This window comes from Pleurodeles waltl, chromosome 2_1 (assembly GCF_031143425.1).
Source record: "Pleurodeles waltl isolate 20211129_DDA chromosome 2_1, aPleWal1.hap1.20221129, whole genome shotgun sequence".
Classification (NCBI taxonomy): Eukaryota; Metazoa; Chordata; class Amphibia; order Caudata; family Salamandridae; genus Pleurodeles; species Pleurodeles waltl.
In genome coordinates this window covers 165988401-166011389 of record NC_090438.1, presented here as the reverse complement: position 1 = coordinate 166011389, position 22989 = coordinate 165988401, and the positions used below count along the sequence as shown (strand labels likewise).

General features: G+C 49.2%; 1 protein-coding gene across 2 annotated transcripts in view; it reads right to left on the bottom strand.

Annotated features, from left to right (window-relative positions):
- The window catches only part of THOC2 (THO complex subunit 2), a 900323-nt gene that overhangs the window by 122282 nt on the left and 755052 nt on the right, over positions 1-22989 (bottom strand). For both annotated transcript variants that reach the window (XM_069211944.1, XM_069211952.1), the window contains exon 31: positions 15234-15667. In XM_069211944.1, the coding sequence (XP_069068045.1) occupies positions 15234-15667 (434 nt within the window). The remainder of the gene's footprint in view (positions 1-15233; positions 15668-22989) is intronic.

Here is a 22989-nt window from a genome sequence, read left to right as displayed (position 1 = left end):
CGTAGGTGACTGCATTGGAGGTGTTCTTACCGGGGACAGCTGTGGTGAGTGTAGTGGGGAAGGTTGTGGTGAAAACCTTGGTGGTGGGGTTCTATCTCTGGCCGCCTTCGGCTGCATTTCTGACTCATGAAATGCCAGCTTTCGTTTGGTTTTGACTGGAGTTTGTATTTTTCCAGTCTCTTTCTGGATATGCAACCTCCTTTGCGTATGGTCTGGTTCCCCCATACTTATTTCCTGCTCAAATCTGTGTTTTTCATGCATTTGGCTGGAAAGCCCTTGCTCTTCTTTGTAAGAGCTTCTTTTCGGCTCCGAAGCCGCTTTTTTCAGTACCGATGCTTCTGATAAAGTCTTTTTCGGTTCCGACGTTACTTTTCTCACCTTGGGTGAGTCGAACTCTCGGTGTCGCGATTGTTCGGTGCCTGAATCTCGACCGGAGTCAGATGTCTTCGGCAATTCTTTGGCCTTTTTCGATGCCGATGTTTGGTCACCTTCTTTTCAATGGGTTAAGCCATGGCCTGCTGGCAGTGGCATCCCCTTGGCCTTAACGATCTTTGGGTGAGTCTTGGATGGGGCAGTTTTACTCACTGTTTTCTGCATCGTCGTGGGTCGCTCACTTTCGGATTCGTCAGAGTCCGTCCCCTGGGTGGAAATTCTTTCCTCCTCTTCGACGTTGAGTTGTTCTCTCGGTGTCGACGCCATTTGTAGTCTTCTCGCTCTTCGATCATGTAGGGTCTTTTTTGATCGAAACGCCCGACAGGCCTCACAAGTATCCTCCCTGTGTTCTGGTGATAAACACAGATTACAGACCAAGTGTTGGTCTGAATAAGGATACTTCGATTGGCACTTCGGACAGAAGCGGAAGGGGGTCCAGTCCATTAGTTTCGTCGATGGATGCGGTCGGGTCGCCGGAGCGCTTCTACTATCGGTGTTGATACGCTAACACTAAACCGGTACCGAGTACGAACAATACCATCGAATTTTCAATATTTAGCTAACTTTCCCGATTTGAAATACAGAGCGAAGAGGAACACGTGCGAACCCGATGGCGGAAAGAAAACAATCTAAGATGGAGTCGACGCCCATGCGCAATGGAGCCGTAAGGTAGGAGTCCCTCGGTCTCGTGACTTGAAAAGACTTCTTCGAAGAAAAACAACTTGTAACACTCCGAGCCCAACACTAGATGGCAGGATAATGCACAGCATGTGTATGTGCAGCTACACATGCCACCGAACATATATATATATATATATATATATATATATATATGTATGTTTTACACACACACACGTGCACACACAGTACAAACTTACCTCTGGTTGGGGGGGGGGGGGGGATGTGGGCTGGGCTGCTGTAGGAAGTTGGCTCTGTATATACTATTTCAAAGTAAGAAATAGTGTGCACAGAGTCTAAGAGTTCCCCTTAGAGGCAAGATAGTAGCAAAAATAGATAATTCTAATGCTCTATTTTGTGGTAGTGTGGTCGAGCAGTAGGCTTATCAGAGGGTAGTGTTAAGCATTTGTTGTACACACATAGGCAATAAATGAGGAACACACCCTCAAAGACAATTCCAGGCCAATAGGTTTTTATATTGAAAAACACAAGAAGGCACAGAAAGTAGACCCTCAGCGGCAGCTGGGTGCAGTGTGCAAACAGGTGTCGGGTTTTGTATAGAACGTAATGGGGAGACCCGGGGGTCACCAATGATGCAGGCAGGCACGGGGGCTCCTTGGGGCAGCCACCACCTGGGCTAGGCAGAGGATCGCCTGGGGGGTTCGCTCTTGCACTGGAGTTCGGTTCCTTCAGGTCCTAGGGGCTGCGGGTGCAATGTTGGTTCCAGGTGTCGGGTCCCTTGTTACAGGCAGTCGCGGTCAGGGGGAGCCTCTGGATTCTCTCTGCAGGCGTTGCTGTAGGGGCTCAGGAGGGTTGTCTCTGGCTCGCAGTCGCCGGGGAGTCCTCCCTGAGGTGTTGGTTTTATGCAGGTCGGGGCGGGGCGTCGGGTGCAGAGGGTGAAGTCTCACGCTTCCGGCGGGAAACGTGAAGTCTTTGGAAGTTGCTTCTTTGTTGCAAAGAAGTAGCTGGTTTTGAACAGAGCCGCTGTTCACAGGAGTTTCTTGGTCCTTGGGTGCAGGGCAGTCCTCTGAGGCTTCAGAGGTCGCTGGTCCCTGTTGGATCTGTCGCTGTTGCAGTTTTCTTCGAAGTTGGGAGACAGGCCGGTAGGGCTAGGGCCAAGGCAGTTGTCGTCTCCGTCTTCTCTGCAGGGCTTCAGTTCAGCAGTCTTTTTTCTTTGTTAAGGTTGCAGGAATCTTGTTTCCTAGGTTCTGTTTAGGCCTGGCAGGGCAGTAGCCAATGGCTACTGTCCTGGAGGGTGGCTACACCCTCTTTGTGGAGATGGAGGATTTCTACAAGCAGGAGTCACCTCAGCTCAGGACACCTCAGGGGCTGTCCTGACTGGTGGGTGGCTCCTCCTTGTTTTTCTAATTATCTCCTCCAGCTTTGCCGCCAACAAGTGGGGGCAGTGGCCAGAGGGGCGGGCATCTCCACTAGCTGGGATGCCCTGGGGCACTGTAACAAAAGGGGTGAGCCTTTGAGGCTCACCACCAGGTGTTACAGTTCCTGCAGGGGGAGGTGAGAAGCACCTTCACCCAGTACAGGCTTTGTTCCTGGCCACACAGTGACAAAGGCACTCTCCCCATGTGGCCAGCAACATGTCTGCCTACACTGGAAGTCGGGTTGGTATTTAGGGGGCACCTCTAAGATCCCCTATCGGTGTATGTTACAATAAATTGCACACTGGCATCAGTGTGCATTTATTGTGCTGAGAAGTTTGATACCAAACTTCCCAGTTTTCAGTGTAGCCATTATGGAACTGTGGAGTTCGTGTTTGAGAAACTCCCAGACCATATACTCTTATGGCTACCCTGCACTTACAATGTCTAAGGTTTTGCTTAGACACTGTAGGGGCATAGTGCTCATGCACATATGCCCTCACCTGTGGTATAGTGCACCCTGCCTTAGGACTGTAAGGCCTGCTAGAGGGGTGACTTACCTATGCCATAGGCAGTGTGAGGTTGGCATGGCACTCTGAGGGGAGTGCCATGTCGACTTAGTCATTTTCTCCCCACCAGCACACACAAGCTGTGAGGCAGTGTGCCTGTGCTGAGTAAGGGGTCCCCATGGTGGCAAAAGAAATGCTGCAGCCCTCAGAGACCTTCCCTGACATCAGGGCGCTTCGTACCAGAGGTACCAGTTACAAGGGACTTACCTGAGTGCCAGGGTTGTGCCAATTGTGGAGACAAAGGTACAGTTTAGGGAAGGAACACCGGTGCTGGGGCCTGGTTAGCAGGATCCCAGCACACTTTCAAATCATAACTTAGCATCAACAAAGGCAAAAGGTCAGGGGGTAACCATGCCAAGGAGGAATTTCCTTACACCTGCCTATAAGTAATTTAGTGTTTTTGTAACAGTGTGTGGTTCCTTTCATGTGGGATAATTAACTATGTGACAATTGTGGTATTGCATAACCTTTGCATGTCTCCTAGATAAGTCTTGGATGCTCATCCACAGCTATCTCTAGAGAGCCCTGGCTTCCAAGACACTCTTCATTTACTAATAGGGGCTGCCTGAACCTGGTATAAGGTGCCAACACACAGGTGCCCAAAACACACCAGGCAAGCTTTTTACAACCCCCCCCCCCCTCCCTGCAGAATCTTCCATCTTAGTTTGGACGACAGAGACCAATAGGATTAGGAATGTGACCCCCTCCCCAAAGGAAGTGTGCACAACAAGGTGTAGCCAACCTCAGGGACAGCACCCCTGAACCTAGCTCACAAGATTCCTGGCGACCTCAAGAAGAAAAGAAGAAAGAAGCAAGAAGAAGGACTGCTAAGCCGACCCTAGCAGAGAAGACTCCAGACACCAACTGTCTTTGCCTGTCTGCAGCCCTGCTACAAAAAGGTGACATCCTGCAGGACCAGCAACTTCTACAGGCCCCCAGAGGACTGCCTGCCCAGCAGAGGACCAAGAACTCCCGAAGTCAGAGGCCTGTCCACAAGAAACTCAAAAAAAGGACTCAAGAACTGACCCAGATCCGCAAGTCCTGCCCACTCCGCACCTGACGCCCACGGCCCGTGTCCAGGTGGCCCACCGGTCCAGAGCAGGTCCCCAAGAGATTCAGACTGTGTCCCCACCCTGGGTTGACCACTCCTGGCCAACACAATGAAGCCTGCAGCCTGAAACCAGAGGACCCCCTAACTGCGACTGGATCAGGCGACGATTCCAGACACCTAAAGGTACCCCTGCACCCGCAGTGACCAGGCCTTGGGGAATCTGACCAACAGACCAGTGGCATTCAGCCGGCGGAGCTCCTCCTTGTCCACCCTGTGGTTTTCAGAACTAACCCACTAGACCCAGCCTGCAGCATCTGTTGTGACCCCTGGGGTCCCCCTATTAGAAAGCACTGGGTGTCCAGCCTTGTGTTTGCACCCTGTAGCCGTCTGCCTCTGTGCCACTGAGGGTGTTTGATTGGTGCCTATCTGTGCCCTAACAAGCCCCCCCCCCCCCCCCCCAGTGCTCACTTAAACACCTCCCCAGGTTTGCTCTCCAAAGACTCGGGTGCTTACCTGCAAGCAGATCTTTTCCAAGCACCCTCAGGCCTGATATGATTCCATTAAAACCAGACACCAATTTTGACCTCTGCACTAGGCCAGCCCAGTGTTGCTGGTGGTGCACTTTTGGGGTCAACCTAAACTTCAACCCATAGACATCCTAACCTCCGAAATACTGAAGTCGAAAGTTGTGTATTTACCTGTTAACTATACTATACCCCCACCCCCAGGACTCTATGGACATCTATGGAAAATTGCAATGTGTAATTTTTTTAAATAGAAAATTGCTACTTACTTGTGAATTGCCTTATCTGCTGAAACCAAAGTACATTTGATTCATAAGCTTGATACACAATTTCAGATGTACTTACCTGCAACACAGTTCTTCTGGTTCTAGTAATAAAGCAATAAAATATATTTTTGCTATATAAAAAACAATTGGCCTGGTAGTCACTGAGTGTGTGCCTCATTTATTGACGGTGTGTACAGTAAATGCTTTGCACTACCCTCTGATAAGCCTAACTGCTTTACCACATGTAGGAAAATGCCACTGTGGGCATGGTTACTCCCAACTTCTTGCCTAGTTTTGATGCCAGCTTTAATTGGAGGTGTGCTGGGACCCTGCTAACCAGGTCCCAGCACCAGTGTTCTTTCCCTAAAAACTGTACATTTATTTTCACAATTGGCACACCCCTGGCACACAGTTAAGTCCCTTGTAAACGGTACCCCTGGTACAAAGGTCCCTTTTGCCAGGGAAGGTACCTAAGGGCTGCAGCATGTATTATGCCACCCTCAGCGACCAATCACTCAGTACATGCCCATTGCTTTGCAGCTTGTGTGTACTAGTGGGGAGAAAAGACAAACTCGACATTGCTCTCCCCTCAGAGTGCCATGCTCACAAACCACTGCCTGTGGCACAGGTAAGTCACCCCCCTAGCAAGCCTTACAACCCTAAGGCAGGTTGCACTATATCACAAGTGAGGGCATAGCTAAATGAGCGCAATGACCCTACAGTGTCAGTGTGGGATTTATTGAAAAATTCACATATAGGGCATTTTAGAGAAGCCCCCCTGCTTGTTTGCCAAACTGCTAGTGCAGGACAGAGCAGTCTGTGCCAGCCTGCCACTATCAGACGAGTTTCTGGCCACATGGGGTGAATGCCTTTGTGTACTCTGTGACCAGGAAGAAAGCCTGTCCTGGGTGGAGGTTCTTCACACCTCTCCCTGCAGGAACTGTAACACCTGGCGGCCTGTCTACAGACTAAAAGAACCTGCAACAGCGACCTCTGAGGACTCAGAGGACTGCCCTGCACCCAAAGGACCAAGAAACTCCTGAGGACAGTGACTCAGTTCAACCAACAAAGAAACAACCAACTTTAAAGGGACTCCAACCTCACTCCGGAAGCGCGAGTCCCAAACACTCTGCACCCGATGCCCCCGGCTCGTGTCCAGAAGAACTAACACTGCAGAGAGGACTCCCAGGCAACTCCAACGACGTGGACACCCTGAGATGACCTCCCTGCACCCGCACAGCAACGCCTGCAGAGAGAACCCAGAGGCTCCCCCTGACCGCGACTGCCCAGTAAAGAACCCAATGCCTGGAAGAAGCACTGCACCCGCAGCCCCCAGGCCCAAGAGAAACCAACTACCAGTGCAGAAGTGACCAGCAGGCAGCCCCCATCGCTGCCCAGTCAGTGGCTGGCACGGAAAGCCCCCGTGCCCTCCCTGCATCGTCAGAGTGACCTCCAGGTCTCTCCCTTGATTTCAACCTAAAACCCAACACCTACTTCACACACTGCACCCTGCCGCCCCTGTGCTGCTGAGGTGTAATTTGTGTGCCTGTATGTGACCCCCCCTCAACCCCCAGTGCTCTACAAAACCCCCCTGGTCTGCTCCCCGAGGACACAGGTACTTTTCTGCTAGCAGACTGTAACTCGAGTACCCTAGTCTCCTTAGGAGCCTATGTTATTTGGGCCCTACTTTGACCTCTGCACCTGACCGGCCCTGTGTTGCTGGTGTTGGGTGTTTTGGGTTGACCCGAACCCCCAACGGTGGGCTGCCTATGCCCTGGAGACTTTACTTACCTGATAAACTAACTTTTACTTACCTCCCCCAGGAACTGTTGATTTTTGGACTGTGCCCACTTATAAAATAGCTTATTGACATTTTTGCAAAAACTGTGTACAGCCTTTGTGCCCTCGGGGGGCCAGAAACAAAGCCTGTCCTGGGTAGAGGTGCCTCACACCTCCCCCGGCAGGAACTGTAATACCTGGCGGTGAGCCTCAAAGGCTCCAGCCTCTGATGACACTGGTCCAGGGCACTCCAGCCAGTGGAGTTGCCCACCCCTCGGACAAAGCCCCACTTTTTGGTGGCAAGTCCGGTAGGAAAATTAGGGCAAGCAGGGAGGAGTGACACCCCCAAGCCAGGACCACCCCAAAGGGAGTGAGCACAAGAAGGGTGTAGCTACCCTGAGGAACAGTAGCAATTGCTACTGCCCTCTGACCCCTAAAAACTCCCCTAAATTTAGTATTTAATGGCTTACCTGAACCCTAGTCTGATTCCTGCCGACCTACAAGAAGAAGGACTGCTAAGCTGAAACCTCAGCAAAGAAGAAGGAAGACGACAACTGCTTTGGCTCCAGTTGTACCTGCCTGTCTCCTGCTTCAAAGAACCTGCAAGAAGAACAGGGACGCATCCAGCGGGCCCAGCGACCTCTGACAACTCCAGAGGACTGCCCTGCACGCCAAAGGACCAAGAACTGCAGAGGACAGTGGCACTGTCCAAAAGGAAATTTCAACCAAGGCCTCCCACCTCATTCCCGATCCGCGAGTCCTGACCCCTGTGCACCCGATGTCCACAGCCCATGTCTAGGTGGTCCACCCAGCAAGATACGGTCCCCAGGCGATTGAGAACACTAGCCCACCCTGGGTAGACCCCACCAGACCCACATGACACCTTCAGAGGGAATTCTGAGGACCCCCCGGACTGTGACTGCCCGGGACAAAGATAGCCGACTGCTGGAGAAGCACTTCACCTGCAGCCCCCAGACTAGAGAGAAACCGACCACCAGTGCAGCAATGACCAGCAGGTGGCCCTGATCCCAATCCAGCTGGTGGCTTGCCAGAGGAGCTCCCCTGTGCCCTTCCTGCAGTGCCTAAGTGACCACCGGGGTCCCCCCACAGAGTTTCATTGCAAACCAGACACCCTGTTTGAACCCTGCACCTGGCCGTCCCTATGCCGCTGAGGGTGTGCTTTTTGCACCTACTTAGGGCCCTTCCAGTGCTCCTCTAAACCCCCCTGGTATGCCCTCCGACAACGCGGGAACTTACCTGCAAGCAGACCGGAACCAGAGTACCCTGTCCCCAAAGGCGCCCACGTTATTTTGACTCCTATTTGACCTCTACACCTAACCGGCCCCGTTTTGCTGTAGCTGGGTGTTTGGGATTAGCTTGAACCCCCAACGGTGGGCTACCTCCGCCCCTGAGACAGACTGTGTGTTACCTTAAAAACTGTACTTTCTTTTCCTCCCCCAGGAACTGTTGAAAATTCAACTGTGTCCACTTTTAAAATAGCTTTTTGCCATTTTAAAGAAAACTGTATACATTGTCGATTCCATTCAAAGCTCAGATTATACCTATGCCAAGTACCTTACATTGTATGTACTTACCTGCAAACAATCTTGTGGTTCTAGAAATAAATTAACAAAACATATTTTTCTATAAAAATCCTATTGGTCTGGAGTTAAATCATTGAGTGTGTGTTTTCAGTTATTGCTTGTTTGTGTACAACAAATGCTTAACCCTGCCCTCTGATTAGCCTAACTGCTCGACCACACACTACCGCAAATAGAGCATTAGTATTATCTATTACTGTCTGTCAAGCCTCTGGGGAACTCCTGGACTCTGTGCACACTATATCTCATTTTGGAATAGTATTTACAGAGCCTGCATCCTACACCTATTGGCTACACAAAATCTAATTTCTTTCAGGTCATCCTGGGAATGAGGCTTGTGGGCTAAAACAACTCGTCTGGCCCAAGGGCTGAGTTCTCAATGACTCCCAATTCCAACATCTTACTGGCCTCAGCTTTGATGCTCTCTTTGAAATCTTCATACTGCCCAACCCGCGCCACCGGGCTGGTTTGAAGGGAACATTTGGTGCCCTCCTTGTATAATGTAGTTTGTGACAGTCCAGGGAGCACTGGTCCCTGCTCTGGCACACAACATACAACGGAAAGGGCAGTGTCCACTCCCCTATCCAGCTCCACCCCTAGGGTGGTGCTCAGAGCTCCACCATGTGGCAACTTGGTTCTGCCATCTTGGAACCAAGATGAGCAGAGGCTTATGGAGGCATCTGACTGGGTAGCCCAGTAGCCCAGGCAGCTGATGTCAGTGACCCCTCTTGATAAGTGGTCACACCAGAGAGTGGCCAGACCCCCTTTTTGGGCTATTTAGGGACTCTCTTGAGGGTGGGTCCCCAGATTTGTCGTGCAATTCTCCATCAGGACCTTTCAGCAAAGACATCTTCTGCTCCTGGCCTCCTGAACTGCTGCTGGGCTGCACAGGAACCGAACAAGACTTCACCGCCTGAGACAGCCTCTGCTTGCAACATTATTTCCACGGCTCCTGTTAACAATCTGCAACATTTCCACGGCTGTGCATCCTGTGGGGTCCGCAAGCCTTCAGCTGCAGCAAGAAGGAATCTCCCTTGGAGTGAAGGAGTCATTCTTCTGCTTCCCCAGGCACCTAAGGCAACGACGTCCGGCTATCCTCCGGATCTGCGAAGATTCTCCAACACAGGTGGTCATTCTGAGGGATCCTCTGGGTCCTCTCTGTCTTCTGTCCAACGTGGGAAAAGGTGAGCCCTTGCCTCTTCCACTGGGGAAGGATCTCTGTGCACCCCGACTGATGCACCAACCAAGGCTTTTTGAATCCTGCTCAGAGGGATCTTCAGGCTCCTAATAGCCCTGGCACCCACCACTCTACCACTGAAAGGAAAGTCTCTTCCCTGGTGCTCCAGCAACATGGGACTCCTCTTCAAGTGTGCTGACTCGGCCTCACAGGGACTTATTGTGCCTGCTGCCAGTGGGTGGCTTCTGGGGCCTACGACTGCTTCTGCTGGCTCTCTTGCCTTCTGTTGGTCAGCCCAGACTTCCCTCAAAGGGTTGCAATCCAGTGACCAATGAGGGGGAGCTCGTAGGTGACTTCAGGGACTCCTCTGCAGCTCATGGACCCTGCAGCTGGACTTCATCCACCATCTTCGCTACGGTTAATCAGCTGCAGAAGGATGGGCATTGTCTACTGCAACACCTGGACACTCCTGCGTGGACTGGACCTTTTCATCTTTGTTTGCAGGTCCTCCATGCCTCAGAGTTCACCCCTTGGGCTCCACTAGCCCAGTCCTGCTTTTGCATTGTACAACCATGACGTCCCCAAGTTAGTCTATAGGAGAACCGGGTGACTTACCTCTCTGCACCCGGTCGCTGGGGACCTTCTGTAAAACTGTAAACTTCGTACTTATATAGCGCACTACTCACCCGTTAGGGTCTCAAGGCGCTGTACGCATACCGCTGTGGAACCCCTCCTGGCTTTTCCCTGTGAGGTGCCCACTCCTGGGCAACCTCCAAGGTGAAGCCAGGCATCCCAGCGCTGTTGGGGCCATTGTGGAGATTAAGCAAGCTATTGCCCAGAGTTACAGAGTGGGACCCATGAATTAGATTAGGCACCGATGCAAGAATTATCAGGTCCGAGGAAATTGAGCTCAAGACCCGCCGAGGCGGGAATTGAACCCTGGTCCCGGGCCAGATTTCTGCATCAGGGTCTGCCGCTCTAACCATTGAGCCACACTTCTCCACACTTCTAGATACTTATGTTTTGGGGTTCCTCTCTCCCTTAGCCCTTGTTTAACTACTCCATACACTCTGGTGAGGGACACCCGTCCGCATTCCATTTTTTTAGTATATGGTTTGGCCGCCCCTCTAGGGCACCTGTTAATGTATGCTTTTTCTGAGTACTTACCAATATATATTTTGTGTGTTCATACCTCCAGAGGAAGATATACCAATGGTAGTCTAGTATAATGTGCCTATAATAAACTACCTTTATATATGCAACTCTGTGTGGTTTCTTTCATGTGTGATACGTTACTTATGTGACTACTGTGGTATTGCAAGTACTTCACATGCCTCCTAGGTAAGTCTTGGCTGCTCACCACAGCTACCGTAGAGAGCCCTGGCTGTCTAGACACTAACACCAATTGAGGTTTGCATGGTCCTAGTATAAGGTGTTACACCGTAGGTGTCCACCACACACTAGGCCAGCTTCCTATACACTTCCTTTTGGAAGCCCACTTTGGTGAATACACCAATGAGGGTCCTAGATCCTGCGAGGACAGTAGTAGTCCTTAGGGGAATTGCTTCAGGATACCTGGTTGCATTATCCACTACAACCAGTATAAATCTGTTCCCTGATGTTGTTGGAGGGTCAAAGGGGCAGACTATGTCAATCCCTACCATTTCCAAGGGAACCCCAACCATTGGAAGTGGAATTAAGGGGGCCTTTAGGTGACCTGTTCTGCCACTGGTTTGACAGGCAGCATAGGAGTTAGAAAACTCCCTCACTTTCTGAGACATACCTGGCCAATACAAGAAGTTTACCAACCTACTCCATGTTTTTACCTGGCCAATATGCCCAGCTAGGGGATATCATGGGCCAAAGTGAGGAGAAACTCCCTTAACTGCTGAGGTACTACCACTCTGCTAGTGGCACCAGGTTAGGGGTCTCTGGACTCAGTGTAAAGGAATACCTCCTCCCAATAGGTCCTGTGGGAGCCACTGAAATCGCCCCTTTCTTGATCAGCAGCTTACTGTCTTAAGCCTTTAAGAATGGGACAGGTTTTTATGTTCCTTGCACAGATCCTCCCATGAGGGTCCCCCTGGCCCTAAGAGCTCTGTCATGTAAGGCCCAAGCTCTTAAGGCTCGGTTACCTCTGGGGCTGTCAGTTTTTTTCCTGGAGGATATTGAACCTGTTCTGGGATCTGTTTTGAAGCTGGTCCCCCAGGCTTCTTGCCTTTTCTCCTTGTGGGTTGGGCCATTACTCCAGACTCCAACTCTTCCCCTCCCCTAGGCCTTGCTCTTGTTTTTAAACAAACCCATTCAGGGATACCCAGCATAGCTTTATAGGTTGTTCTTTGACCTCAGCCCGTGCTGAACACTCCAGATCATTACCTAGCAGACATTGCACAGAGATTACAGGAGATACCAGCACCTTCTTCTTGCAAATAACCCTCTCTCCATTCTAAGGATACTTTCACCATGGGATGCACCTTAGCCTGATAATCAGTGTTGAGGACTGTGTATGTCTCATGTACGAAAATGCCACTGTTGGCATTGTTACCCCCTAGCTTGTTGCCTTTTTTTGATGCTAGTTATGATTGAAAGTGTGCTGGGACCCTGCTAACCAGGCCCCAGCACCAGTGTTCTTTCCCTAAAACTGTGCCTTTGTTTCCACAATTGGCACAGCCGTGGAACACAGTTAAATCTTTTGTAAATGGTACCCCTGGCACCAAGGGCCCTGTGGCCAGGGAAGGTCTCTAAGGGCTGCAGCATGTATTATGCCACCCTGAGGACCCCCTCACTCAGCACATGCACACTGCTTCAAAACATGTGAATGCTGGTGGGGAGAAAATGACTAAGTCGACATGGCACTCGCCTCAGAGTGCCATGCCCTCAACCCACTGCCGGTGGCATAGGTAAGTCACCCCTCTAGCAGACCTTACAGCCCTAAGGCAAGGTACACTATACCACAGGTCACTTTAATTCAAAGTTCCAAATTTACTTATGCAAAGTACCTTACAATGTATGTACTTACTTGACTGCTGAATCTTGTAGTTCTAAAAATAAATTAGGAAAATATATGTTTCTATATAAAAACCTATTGGCCTGGAGTTAAGTCATTGAGTGTGTGTTCCTCATTTATTGCCTGTGTGTACACCAAATGCTTAACACTACCCTCTGATAAGCCTACTGCTCGACCATACTACCACAAAATAGAGCATTAGTATTATCTAATTTTGCCACTATCAACCTCTAAGGGGAACCCTTGGACTCTGTGCACGTCTCTCAGTTTGAGATAGTATATACAAAGCCAACTTCCTACAGTACCCTTTACAGAGGGCCCTTAGCTGCTTTGAAAAAGCTTAAGGTAGGGGGTAAGGACGAGATCCACAACCCTGTCCTCTGACGTACTCATTATTTTACTAAAGCTGGGAACTTCCGAGTTAGAGAAAACACCCTAACAGGTTTTTAAGTCCTAACTAAAGTAAGTTTTAAAAACTTTTACTGTTAAGCTACAGGGATGTCTCCAGCAACCACTGCACCCGTGACCACTGACCCAAGCTAAGATGGGTCGCCTGTGTCAAGGACTTCCCCCAGCTACCAAGAGCTCAAGTCCACCCTGCGTCCACCCCTGCCAGACTCCACAACACCTGCAGCCTCAAACCACAGGAACCCCGGATGTGAAAACCCAATGCCTAAATACACCCCTGCATCCATAGCCCCTGGGCACCGAAGAGGACCAAAGGCGCACCCACAGCCGAGCACCCCAAGTCTACTACTTACCTGCCTGACGTCCCTGACTGGCTTCCTAGCCAGAGCCTGTTGCCGGTCTTCACAAGGACCAAACTCCCATAGGAAAGCAAAGGGCACCCGACGCCTTACTGCACCTGGCTGCCCTAGGGCTGCCCCGTGTGACCTGTTGGTGTGGTTCTGATCAGTGCCCAATACTTAACTCCCTGAGATTGGCTTTGTAAATCGCTGTGTTTGCTGAACTTTGTTTTCCTCTGTAGAATAACACTAAGAAAAATTGCACCTTGTTTTGATTTCTGAAACTGCAAAGTATTTATGCTCAAAAGTCTACTACCTGATTACTACGTTCTTGGGTGTGAAACATATATAAAAAGAATTGTTATTTTTCTAAATTTGTCTTAGATTTATTCTTTGAGTGTGTCTCATTTATTGCCTTTACGAGTACAACAACTGTTTAGCACCACCCTCTGATAAGCCTAACTGCTCGACCACACTACCACAAAATAGAGCATTAGTCCTATCTTCTTTTGCCTCTATAACACCAATTGGGGATCTACTGCACTCTCTGCACAGTGTACTTCATTTTAGTGCACTTTATAAAGAGGCAGCTTCCTACCGATTCCCTGTGAATGAGTGTGGTAGGGAATGTGCGAGGATTTACATGAGAGGTAGAAGCTTGGACCACCACGCTCTCTGGGGTAGGGTGTTGTGTGAGGCAGTTTGGGTGCCCTGGAGTGGGGCGGTGGCAGCAGGCAATCGTCCCGTTCACAGGAGCCACTGGGCAGGGTTTTAACCCAGAAGGATGTCAGTGATAACAGGAGTAGCGGTTCTGAGGGGGAGACTGTCAGTATTAGCACCTCTATCCAGACATTCGTTCTAGCTCCCACTGAAGGCAACTGAAGGTCAAGGTCCTTGGCCGCCCTCCACACCACCACTGTAAATTATGTTCCCTCCTTGGTAGTCATGGTCTGGGGAGAAAGCATACCAGTATCAAGTCCACTGGCCCCTCCCACTCCTGAGACCTAGCCCATAGGAATAGGGCCCAAGCTCCGACCTGGATGGTATGGCTCCAGATGGCGCTGATCAACACCCCTCCTGCTCCATATCAGAGTCAGGGATCAGAATGGTGTGGGTGAAGTTAGTGACTTAATCGGGACCACTGTCGGGGAAGGTTGAGGTGGTACAACTGCACCACTCTGGATCACGAAAAGGATCCTTGGGCCCGAACGGAGCCAGGGACGAAGCTGCTGGAGCAGAACCAGAAGAGGCAGCTGCAGACCCTCGTAGACTTAAGTGACGCCAGGTGAGGAATCATGCCCAAAAAAGACCCCATAGAAATCTTTCATTTGAATGGGAGCCTCTCCATCTCCCAGGAAATCAAGGAGGCCCGGGCCTTGATAGATTGTGTAGTGGAAGATCTCATCAACTTCTTTTTCTTCTTAAGGCAGGATTTACCGGAGTGACCCGACCACTTGGAGAGCGACAATGATCTCTGGGTTCAAGTTCAGTCAAAAAGTGACTGATGGGATAGCTCGTCTCCTGATCAGCGCTGACTGGAGAGGAAACAACAGACGTCAGAGCGCATATGTGGCACCTATATCGGTGCATACGATGACCGCGGAGCCAAAGACACCGCCTACCAGAGCAAAGAGGTACTGCTCATAAAGTCTTTTATTCCAGTCTGACGCCCAGGGAAATTCTAAGATAAGGAATCCGCGGCTAGGAGTCTCTATTAGATACTTCTTTTTCAGTGACAAGTTTTCACTGGGCACAATAACTTTAGCTTGCCCCTGAGGCAGTGAATGAGATTTGAGACTAAGGAACTAACAGTTGTGAGAATTGTTTTCTAAGGTATGTGATATTAGTTTTATGGAGAAGTAAGCCGGTGAACCAATTACTTCACGCAGATTATGAGGTTAGCTATATCAGTATCTCTTTGCTAAAACTGGATGCCATTTATTAAAACAATGGCTACTTTTACCTGGCTAACTGCACAAACCACACTTAGCACCTCCTGTCACACATATCCAGAGTAAATAACTTACCCCTTTCAGATTCCAATGGCTCAGATCGGGAAACTGGTGACTTCAAGGACCCAGCTGCAGCTGACTTTTCTCCTTTCGTATTTTCCTTAGATTTGTTATCCTTTGTCCCCTCTCTTTCTCTGGATGGCTCCTTTTCTTTCTCCTTCTCAGAAGTAGATTTTGATTCACTGTTGCCAACAGGAGTCTTCGATCGGTCTTCTTTACTAATTTTGTCTTCCTTCTTGTTTTTTTCCTTTTCTTTGTCAGATTTTGGTGTTTTCTCCTTGGTTTCTCTAGGTTTCTCTTCTCTATTTGCCCGTTCTTCCTTCTGTTTTTCTTTTCCCTCCTTTCCTGGGACCTTCACTTCCATTGTAACAGCAGGGGTTTTCTCTTTCTTTTCTCTTTCTTTTTCTTTCCCAATCTTTTCTTTCTCTTCTTTTTCTTTGACAACTTTGCTACAAAAAATGGTTTAACACACGTTAATTTTTCTTTTGATTCACAAGAATATGGTTGATTTGACATATTACCATTTTCTAAACTGTGCCTTTCCCTTAAGAGGAAAATCTGCAATACAATAGACTAAAATCATGTAATAAAAATACATGCTGCATATGGATATTTCTTTTTTTTTTTTAAACGTGTTTGTTGCCCAGCAACGTCTTCAGACACACATGTGGGTTTGAAACCAAGATACACTAATTATATACATTACATTGTGCTCTTGATTTTAAAAAGTAACAATATTTGTTTATAAGTATAACAAAAATGCTCTCAAACGTTTTTGATGACATGCAAATTGAAGCATCTCGGAGCTAGAAACAAAAACAGTAAAAAAGAAACAACACAATATAGAAGCACTGAAGACAGAACACTGTAGTCTCAGAAGACATGGCGCCTAGAAACACCAAAAAGAGCCTGACAGCCACGACTTGGCACACATAAAGGAGCTTTGCTGCACTTATAAATACTGAACACTTGTCAATGGCACATGGCTTCTATGGCAAACTGGTACACAGCTTTGACCCTACATTCTGGGGCCTCCTTTTGACCACAGAAGCCAAATGGGCAGCAGATGCTGACAACATTGGATAAGAAGGTAGGGCCGATTTTATAGAAGGCTCTGTGAACAAGGTAAATGTCAAGTAAGATTAAATTTCTTACTGACTCCCAGTTTACTTGTGTCTTGCTTGCATGACACAATCCAACTTTCTTATACAATTGTCACTCTCAATGCCATGTTATAAAATGCTGTACTCTAGCAATGGAAGCTGGGAATTCACAAGTAGGAAGTACTGAAGTAGTCCAGATGGAAAAGGACATGAGCCCCTGACCAAATTTGGACAAAAGCTTATGCATTTTGGGAAGAAACTGCAGCTTTGGTCAAACAGCACCCCTAAGATGTGTTCTACTGTAGTTAATGGAACTAGCGGCGTTAACCAATTGCCTTGGTCAAAACTGAGGGGACCAGAGATCACTGCTTCGTATTTCCAGCACTCCAGTCGTATCTCTTAGTAACGTCTTATCTGGTAGAGACATTCCTGCTGCAGATTCCTCACCTTAGAATTTCTCCCAGGCATCTGTTTGGAACCGGAAATGTTTCTTGAGCAGTACCCCTGCCCACAGTCAGGTGGCGTGGGTCAGCTCTGTGTCAATATTGTAGGAAGTTGGCTCTGTATATACTATCTCAAAGTGTGCACAGAGTCCATGGGTTCCCCTTAGAGGTTGATAGCGGCAATAATAGATAATACTAATGCTCTATTTTGTGGTAGTGTGGTTGAGCAGTAGGCTTATCAGAGGGTAGTGTTAAGCATTTGGTGTACACACAGGCAATAAATGAGAACACACTCAAAGGCTTAACTCCAGGCCAATAGATTTTTATATTGAAAAAAAATATTTTCTTAATTTATTTTAGAACGTCAAGATTCAGAATTCAAGTAACTTTATACATTTTAAGGTACTTCGCATAGGTAAATATGGAACTTTGAATTAAAACAGTAATGTACAGTTTTTGGCAAAAATGGCAATAAGCTATTTTAAAAGTGGACACTTTCAAATATCAACAGTTCCTGGGGGAGGTAAGCACAAGTTAGTTTATTAGGTACGTAAAGCACTTACAAGTTGAGTCTCTGGGGAATAGGCAGCCCACCGTTGGGGGTTCAAGTCAACCCCAAACACCCAGCACCAGCAACACAAGGCCTGACAGGTGCAGAGGTCAAAGTAGGGCGCAAATAACAAGGCGCTTATGGAGACTTGGGGTGCTCTGGTTCCAGTCTGCTAGAAGGCAAGTACCTGAGTCCTCTGGAAGCCGACCAAGGGGGGTTTGTAGAGCACTTGGGCAGGGGGAGTCACAACCGGGCACACACAATACACCCTCAGCGGCACAGGGTGGCCGCGTGCAGTGTGCAAAGTAGGTGTTAGGTTTTAGATAGAAATCAATGGAGAGATGTGGGGTAGGGGGTCACTGGCGATGCAGGCAGGGCACAGGGGGGCTTCTTGGGCCAGCCACCGACTGGGCAACGATGAAGGCCACCTGCTGGTCACTACTGCACCTGTAGCTGGTTTCGCTCAGGCTTGGGGGCTGCGGGTGCAGTGTTTCTTCCAGGCATTGGGTTCTTTGTTACCGGGCAGTCGTGGTCAGGGGGCGCCTCGGGATTCTCTCTGCAGGCGTCGCTGTGGGGGTGCAAGGATGTTGTCTCAGGGTGCCCACGTCGTTGGGAGTCGCCTGGGGGTCCTCTCTGCAGTCGGGTCCCCCCCTAAATACTCAATTTAGTGGTGTGTTTAGGGTTGGAGGGCAGTAGCCAATGGCTACTGTCCCTAAGGGTGGCTAAACCCTCCTTGTACCTCTTCCCTGTGGGGAGGGGGGCACATCCCTTATCCTATTGGGGGAAATCCAGAGGCTGTGTCTGGGGGGGGGGGGGGGGGAGGTTGAAGCACCTCCACCCAGTGCAAGCTTTGTTTCTGGCCTCAAAGAGCACAAAGGCTCTCACCCCAGGAGGGCAGAAACTAGGCCCTCAGTGCCAGGCTGGCACAGACCAGTCAGTCCTGCACTGAAGGATTGGGTAAAATACAGGGGGCATCTCTAAGATGCCCTCTGTGTGTATTTTGTAATAAATCTAGCACTGGCATTGGCATGGGTTTATTATTCTGAGAAGTTTGATCCCAGTATTCAGTGTAGCCATTATGGAGCTGTGGAGTTCGTTTTGACAAACTCCCAGACCAAAAACTTAATATGGCCACACTGCACTTACAATGTCTAGGAATGGATTTAGACAGTGTAGGGGCATATTGCTCATGCAGCTACATCCTCACCTGTGGTATAGTGCACCCTGCCTTAGGGCTTTAAGGCCTGCTTGAGGGGTGACTTACCTATGTCACAGGCAGTATTTTGTGTGCATTTCTCCCCACCAAAACACACAATCTGCAATGGCAGTGTGCATGTGTTAGGTGAGGTGTCCCTTAGGGTGGCACAACGCATGCTGCAGCCCTTAGGGACCTTCCCTGGTCACAGGGCCCTTGGTACCACTGGTACCCTTTACAAGAGACTTATCTGTGTGCTAGGGGTGTGCCAATTGTGAAAACAATGGTACATTTTTAGTGAAAGAACACTGGTGCTGGGGCCTGGTTAGCAGGGTCACAGCACACTTCTCAGTCAAGTCAGCATCAATATCTGGCAAAAAGTGGGGGGTAACTGCAACAAGGAGCCATTTTCCTACAGATGTGTCGTGGGACCAATATAGGCGCCAACTCTGCACACTGATGTCAGTTTCACAGCTTTCCATGCCAGAAGCGCAGAGTCATCTAGAACACGGACCATTGGTGCATCAAAACTAGGGCTCTAGAAATTGGTTCACAAAGTGGGGAGGATGGGTGGGTCGGTAAAGAATCTGCAACTAGAATATGTCTCTACCAGATAAGGTGTTACAAAAGGGAAGTAAATTGTTCATCTGATAGAGTCTTCTAGGTGCACATTCCTTATCTCAGCATAGAAACCCAAACAATACCATCCACAGAGGAGGGTTTGCGAACCAAGATCATACTAGGAAGTCTTGCAGGACCTAACGGGCAAAATAACTGTCCCTTTGGACCAGATTGTCCAGGCAGTAATGTTTGGTAAATGTGTGCAAAGATGCCCACAATGCTGCCTGACAGATGTCCAGGACTGGAACTCCACGTGCTAACAAAGTGGTTGCAGCTATTGCTGTGGTGGAATAAGCAAGCAAACTCTCCAGGGTTTGCTTTTTAGCCAACACGTAGCATATTTTAAAGCAGAGAACGACCTATCTACACATTGTTCTTGTAGGAACGTACCCTCTTTTAGGCGCTGTTACCCCCACTTTTTGCCTGCTGTCAGTATGCTTTGACTTTTTTCAATGAGATCCTGCTAACCAGGACCCCAGTAACTGCACTCTCTCCCTGTACATTTGGTTGCCTAGGACTTTTCATATCCCACAATTGACATATTGGTGCCCCCTTCTAAGTCCCTAGTGTATGGCACTTAGATACCCTGGGCATTGGGGCACCCAGGGTCCACCTGGGCTGTAGCATGTATTATGACACCCATGGGAGCTCAGCAAAATATGCCTGCAAACCTGCCATTGCAGCCTGCATGAAAAGGTGCATGCACCCTTTCACTACAGGTCATTGTAAGTCACCCCTATGGTAGGCCCTCCTAGCCCAGCCCAGGGGGCAGGGTGCAGATACCTGTGTGTGACGGCACCCCTGCCAGAGCAGAGGTGCCTCAATGAACTCCAGCCCCATTACATTGGATTTCCTAAGTGCGGGGAAACCATTTTGTCTATGTCCTGGCCACTGGTGGACCAGCTACATAATGGTAACTCCGAACCTGGAAATGTTTGGTATTAAACATGTCGGAATCATACCCCCAATTCTGTTGCCAGAAGGGGTTTACGGATTCCATTAACTGTGGGGGCTCCTTAGAAGACACCCAGCATTGCTCCTATATGTCTTCTGTGGATTTCCAGGCAGCCCACGCTGCTGCCAGCTCTCAAGACAAGTTTCTGCCCTCCTGCTGCTTGACCAGCTCAGGCAGAGGAAGGCAGAACAAAGGATGCCTGTGGGAGAGGGAGATAACACCAAATAGGTGTTACATGGCTTGGGGGGTAGCCTCCACAAGCCACCGTTACGCATGGAGGGGCGCATTTGATGCCATTCTACATAAACTGCTTTGCACCAGTCCAGGGACCCCCGGTCCCGGCTGGGACGAAACAGGACAAAGGAAAGCCCTAGGATCATCTGGGTGGCCAGGTCAGGTAGGTGACATCAAAGCCACTTCTTCATAGGTGGTCACCCTCTAGGTGACGAATCCCCCTTACTGGGCTATTTAGGATCTCCCTCTTGGGTGGGTCCTCAGATTCGACATGGAAGATTCCAGCAGTACTCCTCTGCATTGTTTACTTAATTTTCTGGCCATTGGGACGGCAAATGGATTCTCCAGGAACGGTCAATCTGCAACTTCAACGATGACTCCACTCTGCAACTTTGTTTTCACCGGCTCCTTCCATCAACTGCAACATTTCCCCGGCTGTGCATCCTATTAGGACGGTGAGTCTTTAGCCTGCACAAGAAGAAAGAAGGAATCTTTTTTTGGGAGTGAAGGAGTCACTCCCCTGCATCTGCAAGCAGCAACTTCAACGACGACCGGCTGCGTGGAGCTGCTCTCCTCCGGAACTGTGTGGGTCCTGCATCACAGGTGGTGGGTCCAGAGCAGTCCCCTTGGTCCTCTCTGCCAGATATCCAACTTGGGAGACGGTAAGCCCTTGCAGAAAACTACCCCTGCGCACCACAACTCTTGCAGCTACCACGGCTTGTTTGCTCCTCCTCCAAGGGATCTTTAGGCTCTGTGTAGCCCCAGCCATCCTTCCTGCAAAGCACAGTCTTCTTCCTGCTTTTCCAGCAATGTAGGACTCCTCTTCAGGTGTGCTGAGTTGGCATCACGGCTGCCAGTGGGTTGCCTGTGGGGGCTGCTGCCTTCTCCTCTTGTGACTCTCCCGATTGCTGAGGGTAACTGCGGACTCCCCTCCTTGGGTCGAGTCCCCTGGACCTTGCTGGTCCTATTCAGCCTTGCAAAACTTCTTCTCAGTCTCTCACATTTGTCAAAGCTTGTTGGTGGTTTTCCAGTACCGCTTACCGACTGCATCTTGACCACTGAAGTGGGACAGGACTTGTATCACTCCTAGGACTACATCTCCGGTGCTGCACTGCTGGCCTTCTTCATTTACTGTCGACCTAGTCCTGCATCCACAGAGGGGTGGGTAGTACCTCTTGCCACAACTGGATGCACCAACGCAAACTGGACTTGGTTCCCTTAGTTTGTAAGTCCTTTTCTGTCAAGATCCACCTTTGGGTTCTTCCAGTCTTGGCTGGGTCTTGCATAATATTTTTTTTAAATCCTCCTGTTGGTTTTGGGGAAAACCAGGTACTTATCTTTGCTCTCCTGGTCGCCGGGGGTCACTCTGGTACTCACCTCCTGAGGTTCCTAGTTCCTCCAGCACCCTTCTACTGATTCCACTTCCTTGGGTGGGAGGTGCCTTTCACATTCCACTTTAAGTATATTGTTTGGCCCTCCCCTAGGGCCCTCAGTGTTTACCTATTCTTCTGCAAATGCTTACTGCTTTCTATGGTCTTTACTAATTGCTAATGTGTATGTAATAGTGTGTTTACTTACCTCCAGTTGGGGTATTGCAGGTACAGTATTTTAGTATTTGTATTACCATAATAAAGTACCTTTATTTTTGTAACACTGAGGTTCTTTCATGTGCGATGGTGCTGTGTGATAATTGCGAAAGCTTTGCATGTCTCCTAGATAAGTCTAGGCTGCTCATCCACAGCTACCTCTAGAGAGCCATGGCTTCCTAGACACTGCCTACACTCCAATAATAGGGGATACCTTGACCTGGTGTAAGGTGCCAACACCATAAGTGTTCACCACACACCAGGTCACATTCCTACATTGGTGGCAATGGTGAGACGAGACACTTGCAATTGCCTTACCACCTTGTCACTAGCCACTTTCCACAGGAAAGACCATTATTCGTTGTTAGGTACACACTGAACTTAATGATCAGGATTTCTAGTCTCCTAGTTTGGGTAAGTTAGGGGTCTAGCATAGCCCTTGCTCCAAACTCTTCAAGGAAGCATAGTTGTTAGAGTTGTCAGGTGCACCCACACCACTCTAGCAAGAATGTCTTTAGTAGAGCACACCTCTCTGGTCCCCGTATTTCACTATGAGAGCCTTACTTTCCCAGAGTTGAGGGCGATGAGTGCTTCCACAAAACTAAAGAGAGAAATCCCAATAAAAGTCTACTTCTGGGGTTTCTCCTCCAAACTGATCAGGACTATGCAGGCATCCAGGAGGAGGAGGAGGAAGTAGAAACTGACCCTCCCATACTAGATGGGGTAGATTTAGGCTACACTGAGGGGGGCAGGAAGAGTCTGGGTAACACCACAGCTCTGTTAGGAGCACTGCAGGTAGTGAGAAGGGGGGGGGTCATTCCAGCAGGCCGACCTTTACTCTTAAATGGTTGGTTCAGACAGTTCTCAGAAGAAGGGACAGGCTCTCCTCTGTCAATATCCAAGTCTCCCCTCAGTATCTGAGAGAAAGATGCAGATGATTATTCATCACTCAAAATGCACTTTTAGATGTTTTTTGCTTAACCACTTAACAATAGAGGATTAAGTTCAGGGAAACCAAAAATGAGTCCTCCCAAAATTGGATAGCTTTTGTTGACCGCTCTGTTAAAGATCTGGAAGGCTGGTT